The sequence below is a fragment of the Dendroctonus ponderosae genome, unplaced genomic scaffold, assembly GCF_020466585.1.
Source record: "Dendroctonus ponderosae isolate FM_Combo_2020 unplaced genomic scaffold, Dpon_F_20191213v2 Dpon_F_20191213_21, whole genome shotgun sequence".
NCBI classification, from domain to species: Eukaryota; Metazoa; Arthropoda; class Insecta; order Coleoptera; family Curculionidae; genus Dendroctonus; species Dendroctonus ponderosae.
The window spans coordinates 25,525-42,172 of record NW_026018276.1 but is presented as its reverse complement, the minus strand read 5'-3'; the positions used below and the strand labels follow the sequence as shown (position 1 = coordinate 42,172).

At 32.0% G+C, this 16,648-nt stretch overlaps 1 protein-coding gene across 2 annotated transcripts in view; it reads left to right on the top strand.

Moving 5' to 3' along the window:
* LOC125503637 (ankyrin-3-like) overlaps positions 1-16,648 on the top strand; it is a 71,820-nt gene that overhangs the window by 38,288 nt on the left and 16,884 nt on the right. The window contains exons 14-18 of one of the 2 annotated variants that reach the window (XM_048664351.1): positions 2,775-3,018; positions 3,332-3,534; positions 3,625-3,921; positions 4,741-4,927; positions 15,263-15,346. In XM_048664351.1, the coding sequence (XP_048520308.1) occupies positions 2,775-3,018; positions 3,332-3,534; positions 3,625-3,921; positions 4,741-4,927; positions 15,263-15,346 (1,015 nt within the window). The remainder of the gene's footprint in view (positions 1-2,774; positions 3,019-3,331; positions 3,535-3,624; positions 3,922-4,740; positions 4,928-15,262; positions 15,347-16,648) is intronic. The other variant, XM_048664352.1, reaches the window with a different exon arrangement.

The following is a 16,648-nucleotide window of genomic DNA, read 5'->3' as shown; positions in this document are numbered from 1 at the left end:
TCAACATTCCATATGCATATAGTAACAGATGTCAATACTTCATGTAGTTTTTAAAAATATAGCCAAACAAAATTAGAATGTGATGGAATTTGAATAATCAAGATGCATTGAAGTGGTTCTAGCATTCTGTTATACATCCGAGTGCGATCTGTGTTGGTCAAAGATCTTAGGAGGCGGTGCAGATTTAAACTTTTCAAATCTTAAAATATGCGAAAAAACACATTATTTGTTCTATGAACGATGAAAACATTTGTAATTATTTACAGCGTGCTGAAAATGCTATTTTCATAATAATAAATCTCAATTTTTAATATCTATTGCTTTTTCAAGTTTAAAGATTTACAAAAGACAACCGAATTATATTTTGTACACAATAAAAAATAATTTTTAAGCACGTATTATTATCCTTTTAAAATACAAACCTTTGAAATAAGGTTTTTAAACTTAGACTATTGTTTCTCATTGATCGCACACCCATTGATTCGACACCAAAGGAACTGAATCTTACTCCTTTACTGAAAAGAATTATGCATTTTATATGCACAAAACGGAAAAATAACAAAATATATTTACACCTCAAAAACGCATTTGCATTGCCTGTTTGTATGGAATTTCTTGGAGACAAATGTATGTATGTAATGATAGAAAAATACTGTAAGAAATTAGATATAATAAGAGATGAAAGGAGCATTGAGTCACAGTGAGAAGAAAAAGTAACTGAATCATATGCAACATAAACAGACGTGAAAGCAAAGCAAGCAAAAGTTAATTATTAAAAAACACGGAGCTTGTTTGTTTTTGTCAAAAGACATCTGGCTTAAGTGTTAACGTTTCTCAATGCTAAATATTGAAGTATTATTACAAATACTCAATAATAAGATTACGACTGGTAACTAAACATATTCAGATAAATTGAGAAACAGGAACAATCATTAGCAAAAGTTCATGTCGCAATTACATTTTCATTTTCAACAATTAATCACGATTCTTGTACCATAAAATGTACCTAATTTTGAAATGGTTGATTAGTGTTCATGTTTTGCGCAAATACTGTCTATTTTATGTGAACCGGAATAGATAGGAAAAGGTTTTTGGCGCCGTTGATGTTTCCGTAATTGGATTCGGGTTAAGCGCAATATTACAAGAGGAGTAAAAATTGTGTAAAATGTTTAGATTTTATTAAAAAAGTTATTTCGTTCGGAGTTAACTTTAAATTTTTCAGAAAAAATTGTCCTGATTGATTAATGATTAACATCAATGTTGTTTGTTGATTAAATAAAGTTTATTTGGCATATTAAAAATGTTATTCAACTTTTTTGCAAACTTACCAAATAAAAAAGATCTGCATAGGAAAATCGAACAAGTGTTCTTGCATTTTTTGTAATTTTTATTCCTGGATTATTTTGCGTTTCTCTTCCAACTTTCATCGGTGGGAAAATGGTTACCATGTTATGTTAATTCGTCACTCATATAAATATCATTATGACAATAAATGTTATTGCAGATACTCTTTTGCAAATAGGACTTCTTTGTTTATAAAATGCGTTAACAAGCAATTATTTACGTAATTTCATGCTTTATTGGTTTTTATGTTTGGCAGCGGAAGTGTGTTACACTTTGAAAAAAATATTATAATAAAGAAGACATATACAACGTTAATAGCTACTAAAACGCAGATAATCTGATTTGATGATTAGAAAGTCGCATATTAGTTAGGCAAAAACGTTTCCCCTAAATGCAACATAAAAATGTTCAGGATCATCTCATTAAAAGGTTCGCGTTTTACGCCATTTCTGTACCTTGTTTGGAACTTCTGCGTCGCATTACCAACAAATGTTTTACTTATTTACATATTTTAAAGCAATACATGCCACTTTTTGCAGGAGAGTTATAGTAAAAGTTAATTATTTGATAATTCTTACATTAGCTGAATTTTTGATTAGACTTTTCACATAGAACAGCAGCGAAATAAATGAATACATATTTAAGAAAAATTGTTAAATCATGCTCCACAAAATTTAGCCACTTTATAATATAGCATTACTTTTGTCTTATTAATAAATCCCTGACAAATACCTAATCAGTAGCACCTCAAACAAATTGATACAATGCAAAGTTTCAAAAGGTATATGCTTACAGTTCGTTGAGAAAAATCAGTTTAAGTGGATGAAAGCTTATTAGCTAGGCAAAAGTATGTGCCATACAAGAATATAGGATCTATTACAATTCCTTGTTGCTGTTAATACCATAAATATTAATAAATTTGTAACTTTTTCCAATTTCGCATCTTTTTTACTTCTGCACCTGTCTGTTCACACAATACAGAAACGCGTGAATTTTTTCGAGTAGGCGCAAAGTTTGGCTACACAAAATGATGATAATATTTTGATTAAGCCTACTTTCGAACCAGTTGGGAACGTAGGGGTTAATGGTAATGTATGATTGTTTTACGTAGAGTTTCGATCACTACCACAAATTTGCTGTTTTATTTCTCATTCAGTGTTGATATTCATTTTAAATACCAAAACTCGCCATCTGCATAACGTCCCCAACTCATTCTAGTGAACTTTATTTTAACTTTCAATAGTTCGTGAAAGCGTGGTTTATTAAGAATAGAAATTATTTAAAATGTATTTTTTTCCTGTTTGTGGCATGCGTTTCTCCAATTTATAGTTCCGCAGGTTCATGTTTCTTTTCTTAATTAACCCACCTACATTACAACGTTCTTTCCTATAGTATTAACTTATCTACTATTTAAGATTCATCTGTTCAAGGTTGCCAGTGTTCTAATCGACAATGGTGCCTCAATAAACTCCACCACGAAAAAAGGCTTCACACCTCTGCACTTGGCGTCAAAGTATGGACACCTCAAGGTAGCAAAACTGCTTTTGCAAAAAGAAGCTCCAGTTGACGCTCAGGGCAAAAATGGTGTTACACCACTGCATGTCGCATCCCATTATGACCATCAAAATGTTGCATTGCTTTTATTGGATAAAGGGGCATCTCCACATGCTACAGGTGAGAAAACATGGAACAACAGTAAATCCTGATTTTCCTGTACGCGTGTGGCCAATGAAGCTATGAAAAAAACACAACAAACTCTAAGAATTGTTATCATTCTTATACGAATTGCAACTCGAACCTTTTGATTATTTTCGACATGTACTCAACCCGAGATACTTGATATCAGTATATTAGCGTTTATATTCTAACATGGTAGATTATTAAGCAATTTCAAACAGCGGGATTCCTATTAAAGTGCAGACATGCAAAGTATTCACTTTATTTTCACACAAACATTCATCGACTATAGAAACTCATATTGCTTTAGCTAAAAATGGTCATACCCCGTTGCATATTGCGGCGCGAAAAAACCAAATGGATATCGCTAATACTCTCTTGGAGTATGGAGCTCAACCGAATGCAGAATCGAAGGCGGGTTTCACTCCTTTACATCTCAGCTCCCAGGAAGGACATGTGGATATTTCGTCACTGCTTTTGGAACACAAAGCTGATCCAAATCATGAAGCAAAGGTGGGAATTTCTCATTAGTTAAGTCTGCTTTTATTTCCATTCGTTGCATTAATTCTCCAGTTTTCATAACAATATTTTTCGATCTTCCAGAATGGGCTAGCGCCTCTCCATCTCTGTGCCCAAGAAGACAAAGTTCCAGTAGCGGAAGTCTTGGTGAAAAATGGTGCTCATGTTGATGCCGCAACTAAGGCCGGATACACACCGTTGCATATCGCTTGCCATTATGGACAGACGAATATGGTTCGGTTCCTGTTACGAAATGGAGCAGAAGTGAAGAGTTCCACTTCTTTGGGGTACACTCCATTACATCAAGCTGCACAACAAGGACACACGAACATCGTCAATATTTTGCTCGAGAGTGATGCTGATCCCAATGCTATGACATCGGTAAGGAAATTTAAAAATCATAGAGTTTTTGTATCATTACGGGATATTTTTCAATAGTTTCATATTCATCGGAAACTACTTAGTCTTGAACAATATTTATCCAATATCGAGCTCAACTTGAATTAACTGTGGATGGTTTACTTCCTCCTAGATGCTTTTACGTGTCCCAAATTACTTTTGGTTTGTAACTTAATGTATCCAAAACTTCCCAAAAAGTGTGTCTTTTTTTTGTTTTGCCTTACTATGTTTCTGTGCATTATATCACTATTGTTTTCACTGTCGATTTTACACTCCAGTTTTGTTACAAATGTCTAATTTAGACTCCACTTTTTCAAGGGCTTGTAACGAACTTTCTGGATCTTTGATAATTAACCTCCTTGTCCAGTTTGGGTTTAGATTGCTACTTCTGGTGTTGCAATCGCATTTTAATTTCCATGTAAAAGATGAACTTAACAATGGCAAGCTTTCCTTTGTAAGTTTAAAGTTTACCACTTTGCGTTTTTATTTTCTCCCAGTAATCCTGATTTTGTTTGCTTGACTTGCTCTATTACTTCAACTTCAGCGAATTGAACTGCTACAGAATTAAATACTTAATACTACAGATAAAATGAAGCCACTTTGAACATTTAGGGCCAGTAGATGTTGGATGGATAAAATTGGGCGCAGCGATGGCCGGATGAATACATTTTATTTAAAGAACCTGTGAACACGCTGCAATTCTTTCAAATGGGATATTAATAAACACATTAAGTTCAACTTTATTTCACCGAAGACAATAGACTAATGTTTCATATTTATGATCTATGATTTTCATTGCAGACTGGTCAAACTCCCCTTAACATCGCCCAAAAACTCGGCTACATTACTGTAATAGAATCGCTGAAACTGGTCACTACCATAACAAACATAACTACGTCTACCACAACCACCATAGAAGAAAAGTATAGAGTTCAGGCTCCTGAAGCCATGCAGGAAACCTTCATGTCTGATTCAGAGGAAGAAGGAGGTAGGTGCTGTTTGTAGAGTAGTGAAGAATTTCTTTTAATGAATGTAGGTGATTCTGCGAGAAATTAAGGGGTGTTTCTCAAGAGTGTACTTAATACAGAAATAAAACCGACTGCAGAACCGCACGTAAATTTATTTTGCATGACCAAATCCGCAGCAATTTGCTGTCAGTTTTAATAAAGACTAGTGTAAAATGACGCACGTTCATATATATCACTCAATGACTTTAGATCAATTACTTCCTTAGTCATTAAATTATAAATGCTTGTTATTCATTACACACTACAAGTAATAATATTACTGAGAAATCACTAGTAAAATATGCCTATAATTCATTCGTGTAAAATTTCGGTTTCGTTTAAACTGTGACGCCATATGCTAAATAAAAGCACCGCGCATATTTGCAGTGTTAAATCTCCTCGACACAATTCCGAAAGCGACTGAATTACCCATAAACATCAACAATAATACCGTCAATTAATGATGATATAATAATGATTTAACGATTAAACTACCTACATTCATTAAAGGTTTTCCGAGTAGAACGCTTTTGGTTCGCTTTGCATGTCTGGCTTTCGCTCACAAATATATTCTTTTTGATAACAATTAAAAAACATTGCTCATTACGGATTCTTACGAGTCGAAAATATTTACTTTATATCTGAATTTGCGTTCGTTATAATGAATAAAGTGTGAATTGAACAATACACATATTTCAAATACGACTGTACCTTGACAAAATGTGTGAGAATCATACTACCGTTAATCCTTTACATAAATAAACAATATGGAGCAAATCTTTTCGGTTTTTTAAATTTCCTTTACTACAAGTGTAGGTACTGGCTAATTAATTGCTCCGCATATTTAATTATTACGAGATTTGTTCAATTTATTGAAATTTATGTGAATGGCTGCTCTCCTCATACGCCGTTCAAAAATAGAGCTTATAATCAACTGGTGCTCAAAGATTTGATTATTTACAGTTGTGCTTAAAAAGCTAAATTTGTAACTTGTAGAAGTTGCACTGACAAGTCATTGGTATTACCTAAATCCTCAGTATTATCTAAAATTTTAAAACAAAATCTAAAACTGGGTGACTAAAAGAATATTTAGGGCACCGCAACCAAACAGAAACTCTTACGTTTTTTGTTCACGAATTTAGGTGAAAATATGAACCCAAAAAATTTAACAGTGTGGAATAAATAATCACTTTCACATGCTGTGTGAGTGAGTGTGAGAGTAAAATCCTAATTTTCCTACTCAAATTATAGTATATTAAGAAGCCCAAATAGTAAATTAATGATAAGTAACCGGCCAGTTTCTATTAAAGAAGGAAAATTCATATTTTAAGAAGGAATGTAATAGGAGTGGGCGGCATTATAGCCAGATCTCGCGCCGTTAGACTTTTATAGATAAGGTGATTTAGAAACTATCATGTATGAATTCTCTACTTTAGCCTTCTTTTGTCACTTGCTCGTAAACGAAACATATTTTGTATGGAGGTGTTAAAGGGGATGTTACTAACATATTTTTAACCGAACTTTGGGTTCCATACTACAATCACCCTAACCACCACAGTATATACTTAGCTTTGGAATCGCTCATTTTACCTCATAATTTTCTTCAAACAATTCGTTTTATTCTGCTCTCAAGTTACAAGTTCTGGAAAACCGTTTTCACTTAAACTTGGATGAAAAAAAAATCTTTCTAGAACATGACGAAGATCCACACCAGTGCACTCTCAGCACTGACGATGGAATTTTCGATCGTGTTTATGCAATTATTATTAGTTGCTCTATGAAGCTTTCCGTATAACAACTACGCAAAGATGTGCGTACCTCTAGCGCACCGATATACAGTCCACAGAGCCCACTAGTTGTGCGTCCACCATGTAAATAGATAGACCTTCAATAGAATTTTTAGACCCACTATGTTCTGGTGAATGTATGAATCACCGCCAATTTTTACTCCCGGTTTTATAAATATTTATTCGCTAATAGATTACATGGAGAACGTCCGAGCGGAGCTGAAACAATTTGAAAAACACTTTATTTGCGGGAAAATCGCAACGCGAAACGAACGAACGATTTTTTTCTTAAACCCTGTGTGCGCGTACGGTGTGTTAGAGTGTGGCTTGTTTTGATTTATTGTGCGTCGAATTTTTGTTTTTAAACTGTTGATGAAAATCATCTGATTTGTGTCGAAAATATGGTGAAACAGAAGAAATATAAAGTGGTTACAGTTGTACGAACTGGTGGGTATTCAAGTTTTTTGAAGATTCGTTTTTTTTTTAATTCCCAACTCCGAAAAAGTCCTCGCTATCAACTTTCGTAACACTGTAAATTTCCCAAATTTAATTTTTTAATGTACTTATTATAACATTTCTGAAATTGTCTGCGGGTTGCACCAATTTCGTTTGACATGAATGCAAAGAAGTGATTTATCACTGAACTGATCCAATTTTATTTCTATTATAAATTTTGCCCGGTTTCTGAAAATCCTGATATCTCTAAATAACTCTTGCATCAAATAATTCTACAGCACCAAATCCCTAAGGACTTTTCAAGATTATGGAAGTTTAAAGTTTTGTTTTGCAAATATGTAAACTAGTGAAATTATTAAACGCTTACAACTTAAACACATTAAACACAGTGAAATTTTGCTTGCATTACGTTAACTAGAATTTTTCAATTCTCATTATCAAACCATTTCTAATTTTTTTTGAAACTTGCTTTCAAACTGAACAGGATCGAAGAGATACTTTTTTTGTAACACGTCAATGTCTATCAGTAATGAAACTGGAACGAAGCAAAACGATTGAATTTTACGTAATACCTTGCTTTTAATTGTCTTATGTTTAGCGGGTTTTCCAGGATTAGGAACATTATCCAATGTAATTAAAAATTATTAAGTTTCTTAATCATCATATGTTCATATCGTGTTCCACAATTTTTTGAATCAAATGTTCTCACATTTATAAGTAATCTTGTGTTTGAGCAACTTCACAATTTCCAGGTATTATTGCCTTAATGTTCCACAATTCAGCTAAAGTGGGAATATGTAAATATACATTTTTCTAAATATATGTATATAGATCATTGTTTATTGTAGCTCTTAAATAACTGATGCTTCAAAATTCTAAATAAATTAAAATTAAAATTAACTGTGCAATTTTACCACCACCGGCCAATTTGTGTCAATAAACTCTCAATTTCCTAATTTGGTTACTTGTTTTATTGATGTATGTTTTGTCCCTATATTATCTTGGGGTTAAATTATTACTCGAACACGACACAAAAGTTTCTCATCAATACTGTCAGGAAATGAAAGGCTAAAAATAAACCTCAGAAAATGCAGGCGCATTCTTATATACGTTTTGAAGAACGCTATTTAAGCACAGAAAACATGAATGATCGATTGGTTCTATTTAATTAAAACTTTTATTGTAGTCCTTGTGAGAATATAAAATCGGGTTCAGAATTAGTTCAGGCAAAATAATTTTTTAACTACCAAATTGATTGCAGGCCAGGATCTGCTGCGTCAAAAGGAATGATTTAAAGTGATGCCAAACTGAATACTAAATATGGTTGCAATAAACATAAGAATAAAATGCGCATTTGCAACACAACTAAACAGCACATTTTTTAAATTCTTTCGTATATACCTCAGTGACATCATCTGTTATTGTGCACAGTTTATGTTTAATGGTTACCCATTAATCTCGAGGTTGGAACTGTCACGGCTACTAAAACTGCTAAGATCAAATATAGGCCACCACACGAAACTATTCATCTTGGTGTGGTAGATCTAAATGGTATGCATTTTTTGCCGAAAATAGAATCATAACATACTTTTGGTCAGTTTTTCAACTAAATTATATTTGCTTTGATTCATAATTTGGCAGACGTCTACTAATTGTTACCTACATCTGCGTTTACTGCTTGTTTAATATTTAAGTCCTGAGTAGAGACTAAAACATAACGTAACTTATAAAACAGTAAGAAAAATGTATATAAGTGAACGAATGCCTGTAAACATGAACTCTGCGTTAATTTTATTTTATGTTATGTATTATATTTGTTTGAATATCATTCAGTTTCTTTTGAAATTTTTTGTAAATAAAATTGTGTACACTCGGCTTCAAGTCGCTGCTTTCTGTAAACCCGTTATATTTGGAATACCTTGAATGGTTGGAACTTTTATACTATATTAGCCTTGCATTCATATCACGTTGGTATTCGGCAAAAATTACATAATCATATTGCTTGATGTTGCATATTTTTTAAGTGTAAAACACCTTCAACTTTTCTTTGAACATCAGTATCTTCGTTTTAAGTTTTTCACTCACACGCCTTTGTACGTAAAATAACTTTATAATTCTTTTTGAAAATTGTTTTACAATAGTATCAGATATTTAACGGATCTCGATTATAAAGCATCTCTGCAATAAATAGTGATAAATTCAAACAGTATTTCTAGAACTTTTTCCTTAAGAAAAAAAAGTTGGCATTTGGGGAATTACAAAGACGCTTTATTTTGAAATCATTATATTAGATAAGGATATACTGAAAAGGTATTTGCTTTTTGAAATATAACGCAACAAAGATGGTCATCGAATTAAAATATAAACCCCCAAAAGTAAACGGTTTCGACTTAAAAAAAACATCTAATTGCTAATGAATGTACTAAAAAAAAAAGTGGATGAATAAGTCGCAAAAATCTCCAATACAGAAAAAAAAACTGTTGAGTTAACAATCACAATTTGATATATCGGTTATCACCAAAAATATATAAAAAATGATTGATTGTTGAAGTCCTGTTCTCTACAAGTCTACCCAGCTAGAGCAGTGAGCTATTTTGGACTATTGTTAATTTTTAATCGTTTTTAATAGCTTAAACACAAGTCGGTTTTTAATTCCATAAATTAGCAAATATGGCAATTGTTAATGAATGATTCATGAAATTAAGACGCAATAATTAATCAACAACTAAGGACATTTCTTCATTAAGTCGTAGGAATTCGAATGGAAATTTAATGAATGCGCGAAAAAAATAGGAAAACATGTCTTTCCTCTAGCACTTTTCAAGTAGGTTACTGATACTTTTGACGTAGGAGACATTCACGAAGATGCGAAAAGCCACATGTTTTGCCGAAATAAAAATGCATTCATTTTTTAAAAGGTACGTGGTGCATTCACTAAAGTAGCTGATACATAAAGTTTTCTAATGCAACATTTTGCAAATAATTTAATACAAACGCCTTTGTGAATTCGGTTATTATATTTGTACAATAGTTGTCATTTTAAAATTCTACATAGATCTAGAAGACGATTTGCTTATTGTTTCTGAAACCTTGCATAATTCGAGCGTTAAGCTTTTGTGTTAAATAATTTAAATATTTTCATTATTTTTTTCCAAAAACTACTGTGTCAGTTTGATTTGTAACTGAGCCACAGTTTTTCATATATGGATAAAGTATTGAAAACTCTTTGCTAGATTATACAAATATTGATATAAAGAGGATCTAACTATATATTTCATTGACGGATTTCTGGCTCTCATGTTCACACGGAAAATAATCAACGCTAATTCGGATACATTTAATTTTCGAGACTAGAAAATAAATATAAAATATAACATAAATATCGGTCAAACATTAATGTTTAACTTTATTATATTTCTGGAAAGTTACTGATATACATTTTTCGTAGCGACGTTAAACAGGAACGTTCTTTTAGATTGCATAGTCATCATGTTTCTCCCACTCTCAGTTAAAGTTTAAACAACCTTTTGCAAAAGGAAATCCAGTATTGAAGTTAATGTATATTTACGTGTATTTACGGGAATTATTAATGTGTTTGTTTCTGAAAAAACTTTATTTACAACCATGCATTAAAAAAATATATCACTTTGGACAATATTTAGATTCACCATTAAAAATTAAGTTAGCTTTCAATCGCAAACCAAGCTATATGTAATTTATATTTAAGTCATGCCGACATTCATGCAATGATTCTTAGTCCTAAATACCTCTTAATTTTATGTGCAATTCGACATAACTAGCCGTATATTTTTTACGATGTTAGCTTGGAAGGCAAACACTTTGGAAATGCTTCCTTAATTTTAGGTCGTTGAAAGGCTTGGCTATTATTTGTTAATAAGTATGGGAAAAATTCAACTAACAAGTTTTGTTTGCTGGAAAAGTTACCCATTTTGTAAAAAACGAATATTGCTTTAAAGGCTATCACCAGTTAGTCTGTTTCAAGCTAAACTTGTCACCTAATTTGCTTTGTAATTTTTCCTGCTTTTAGTAAATTGCACTGTTTATTTCATCTATATTTTCGTAAAGCAACTATAATCTGGCTTCTTTTACATCGTCATAATTGTATGTATATAAATCCAATTTACCTCGCACACAGCAGGTCCAAAAAATTTCAAGCAATAATTCAAATAGTTGTCCAAGACTGTTCCTGTAATAAAACGCAATTACCATCCAAATGATTTGCCGCCATTCATCATACGTTATAAAATCTACACAAGAGCTCTCACGTTCCTGTATACCCAAATTATGGCAGTCAAGGCTGTTTCAGAGATGTCTAGGCTGAGAATTAAGCAATCGTGATCAAAAATAATATACAAAGAACCCACCATAAACAATGGAGTGATATTTATGTTTTCACACGCGTTTTTTTTAGATAGCATACCTGTGGGCGTTTGAAAAGAAGTGCGAATGTTCTTGAAGGATTTTTCGCTGATTTGTTACCGATTTACTTTTTGCTAATTGCTAAAATCAATTGAGTGTTTTCTACTTTCTTAAAAGGTTTTTTTGAGGATTAAGGCAACAAAATTCTATCGAAAACCATGAGCTCAGTTCGGATTTTGCGTTTAAAGTTAACAAAATATGATGGAATGTAGTAAATAAAACGATCCGCAGTTCTCAGTTTCAACACCCAACCAATTACCATCCAATAAATATTTGATGTACCAGTGGAAATGTTCAATATTTGTACAGCTTCCTAGAATATCTCCGGTGTTATATCGAAGTCAAGTGCTTTTGTAAAAAGCATTTCTGATTTAAATCGTCATTGATAACCTCTGTAGTGGATTTACCTAGTTTGAAATGTTGTTTTTTTCTGCGTCTTGAATTGCAATGGCTAATTTTAAATCTGACCCATCAAGGCAACAATTACGTGTGTTGGAAGTGACATCATATCTGTTACTTTATGCAAATTGAATTGATTACGATTGCTTCAGGCCAATTGGATAATTCTATTATAATGAGATCTTTGGAGGTGTAGGCTTTGATTAGTTAGGGCGTAATTCACTTGAATTAAATAACTTAACAGTCGATCTTTTTGCTTCGTGCTTTGAGCTAGCATTAACATAATAAAACATTAGTTAAACGGAGTCGACCTTTAAAAATCTTTGCAGTATAAAATATATCTCATGTCTGCATAAGTTTCGAAATGATCTTGAAAGTTCAGTGAATGTCATTAATAGCGAAAAGAAAACAAGATGAATTAGCGGAAAAAGCTTTTATTGAAATATATTAGCCTTAATGATAGGATAACAAATGGTACTCTGCCTAGGCTTCTAAATTGACCTTTCAGCTATCATTTTCTATTAATAGAAGCTACTTTAATAACATTTTTGATTTAAACATGCTTTACTTAGCTAAGTTATGATATCTACCAGTTCTGATCTAGTTCAAGAGCATTTTTGATTGTTTTAATGAAATACTCTTTTTGATGCGTTTTTTTATTTCGACTATTACTTATTCGTAAACAACTTGAGCATTATATTTTTAGAATCAGACTTTTTGTAAAACGTTGCATATCGAAGTTTTCGTCAGTTCATAAAATTAAATATTTTGTTATCATCTTAAAGCCTTGCCTTGTCTTAAACTTTCCTATCATTAAAAAAAATTATATCTTTAATCTTTATATATTCAGTATTTTGTATATTAGTTTAACCATTCTATTTAAATTTTTTTGGCGTTTGAGATTCATCGAGAAAACGATGAATTTTTATGATGGATGTGATACAATTAATTTTATTTTTTATGCAAACAATATACATATAATTAAATTTTTTATATTCAAAAATATATTTCCTACAAACCCTTTTTATTGAATAAAATGCAATACAGTCCATCAAATCTGGGCTCTCCTAAATAAGGTGAAAGATCATGTAAAATATTGTAAGATTGCTTCAGTAAATCATTCTCCACAATTGGAAACATCGTTTATACGCTTTTTACTATCATTATTGCAATATTATTTAAATTTAAACTTATACTGGATGCGCAAAGAAATGTGTCGGAAAATTCAGTTCTGAGCAAGCAAATTAACGTTTGAAAAACCAATAACCATTTTTATTCCAAAGTGTTTTTTTTGCTATTTTGAAAACATTGCAGCAGCAAGATCTAAAGCTATTTCTAAGCTTCGACCTATTTGCTACTTTTCCATGCGCTCTTCTAAAACGTTCAATACATTTTGCTCTGAATCAGTATTAAAATGTTTGTAATCTGGTAAATCTGTTATAACACATATGAGAAAATGATCGAATGAGGATTACGGAATTTACCACCATCTATAGTCGATAGAATAATTAATATATTTTTTTATAAAATTATTGCGCAAAAACATGTTTTATAACTTTTGCGTATCGTTTATGCAAATATAAATTTTTGATTTCCGGGTGTATTTCAAATAATAAATGTGTTTTTTTTGTAGTTTAAGCGATTCCATTGGCGGCTTAATTCCGCATAAAATTCGAGCTTGTAATAAGATTTTTTAAAATTTTTCATTACTATACTATTACTACTTATATTATATTAAAATTTGGTTCACTGCAAAAACATAATGTATGGATCCTGAATCATTATTCTGTGAACTTAGCTTGTAAAAGCACTGCAATATGTTTTCAGTGTGAGCGATAGTTTCCCGGAAAAAATATTAATAAAACTGATTGTTGAATGAACAATCAGAATGATCAGAAGAATTTTGAACATTCTGACTCAGAATTACAACAATAATTTTTACATAAAAATGCAAAATTATTCGAGGAGATGAAGAAGTGAAACAATCCAAAAAGTTGGATTAGGTTTTCCATTTCTTTTCAATCAATTTTTTATGTTTAACATCATTGGGTGGAACTAACAACAGCCGTAGTTCCATACATCAATTGCCCTTCTATTTTCTTGTTCGATATATTGAAAAGACCAGAAAACACTAGACATTTAATGAGAAAACGAAACTTATATAACCTCTCCCTTATAGAATGGATGGCGCAAACATTGTGTAGTGGATGCGTTTGCAAGGGTTGAGAACGGCATTCTGAAAGGGTGAAATAAATACGGAGTTGCACACATAAGTTTTCTAATTAGGTATCTATATCGCATTCCAAATCCAATATATGTATCAGTTTAGTCTGAAGCTTTCTTGTTAGTTGTTTGCTCGTCGCTCTTCCAAGTTTTGCAAAATACCTGTGTTAACATGAAAATTGTGACTAGTTTAGAGAGATTTGGTAAATAAATACACTTTAGCTTAGTTTAGCTGTTTTCGATACTAGAAAGCGGATTCATACTATGAGAATAGGAACTCGTTGAAACCTTGAAATCTCGAAACAAGAAACAAATCGCCTGCTTATCGAAATGACGTTGTCGTGAATCATTGGCGAGACATTAGTGAAAATTTATGGAAATATATTAAAATGCAATGACGGGTTTAGACGTTTATAAACTGTAACCTCCATTTTTTGGACTTTTAAAAAAGGCCGCACATAACTAAATGTTTTTAAATATGCTCGTTTTTGCGAATTGCTTAAAATTTGTTGTTGGAAATGTATGCATTGTGACGGTAGGTACACAACGGGTTTATTCAGAAATTTAAAAATGAAGTGCTCTAAAGTTCGTCTTATGAAGGTCTGTACTTGAACATTTTTAAACTCCAGTGTTCTTCTGATATTTTAATCCAACAACTCATAGGAAATTGGATTTTTTGGAAGTTAACAAAATATATAATTTGCATCAGATATCCACTGTTTGATTGTATTTTCGTAGACCTATTTCATCGTGAATTCAAAACTAGTTTAATCACATTGCTACGAATTACTACTTAGAAAATACTACTTCATCAACTTTTCAAAGTTATAGCAAAAACGAGGTCAGAGAAACAAGCATGATCTTCCAACATATTCACTATTACTCTATTTCTGCATCTTTCGAGTTTATTAGATTCAAATGTTCGTTTATGGATGCTTAGCTTATTGTGCTGCTTTCAATTTTAAACGTACTAACAAAAGCAAACGCCTAACGAAAATATCCCTGAAACAGGGGAGGACATTGAGGGATTCGGCACTGCACTACACGAGCGTCACGTTTACCTCCCATATTTCAATGGCAGCACTTTGCAATTGCGTAAGTTGTGTCTTTTTATTCACATTGTTTGTTTTTCACAAAACATACACTATCCAGGTTAGTTCAGGTTAATTGTCGTTTGATTTTTCTTAACTTTCATTTGCCAACTCACACGCCAATGGATTTATTTTTATTGCCGTATTTTTAGATTTTTTTCACGTTAAAAATAAAAATCTGCAATATTTCGACTCGAGTGCATGTTATACGCGATTCGCAAGTGAAGGTTAAAAATTGTTAGTGAAATGAAGAGCTGGCTTCGTTATAAGCAGCTTTATTAAATTACAAATTTCGTGTTTGGACAAACATGCAGGCAAGGTTTGGCATAGCTGATCAACTAAAGGGTTATGAGTGCTGCAAGCGGCCAAAATCTCCCTGTCTTTTCACAAATTTTCATAAAACATCAGGTTAGCATTTGCTCCCAAATATGTGATGAATATCAACTGATTGAAATATTCTCAAATTGATTTAAAATGAAGTTGAAAAACACATTTAAATATAAAAAGAACTGACGTTCAAAATCATGAATATCTACTTACCAGTCAGCTGAAACATAATACGAGTTTTTAGTTTTGAAAAATATTAAAAAATCTATCTGAAATTTATTTTCTTTTAAATGATGATATGATGAATTAAAATAATAAACTTTTGTTTTATTCTTTTAACATTGTTCATTTCTAGAAATTTCCCTTTCTATTCCTGCCGACTGCTTAATGTTTCGTTTAGAGGATTTAACCAGAAAAATCACACACTTCAATCCACTGGAGGAATATATTGACATATTGGATTTCGTCCGGATTGTTTCAAATTATTCCATCTATTATTTGACAAATTTATTAATCACTCACCGATTTCTCGACTAACTTCCAAGACAAAAGTACGTTAGAGCCTATATTATTTAATCTATCAATGGGGTTTTAGATCGTCTGCTTTAACTATCTGCAGAATTAAGGCCAATCGATGGGTAATTTGCCAAAACATTCCTTTGTAGCATTTAGTTAAACAAATTGTCAGCTTCCTCGCTGCACAGGATATATGCTTATTTCACGGTTACTTGTCAATTATTTCAAAAATAACAACCTTGTATATTAATGGTTTATAGTTCCACATTTGTGCTATTAGCCATTTCATACCTAGCTGAATTAATCCAATTTATTTCGGTGTTTATTAGGTCCGCACCTCGAAATTAACTGAGTCACTTGTGACTTCATGTGCCCTACATTCCTTTATGCGCCAAAAAGTTGTTTATATTTGTAATACGGACTAACTAGTTTAAGTATACTAAGTAAAAATATATGATCTGTT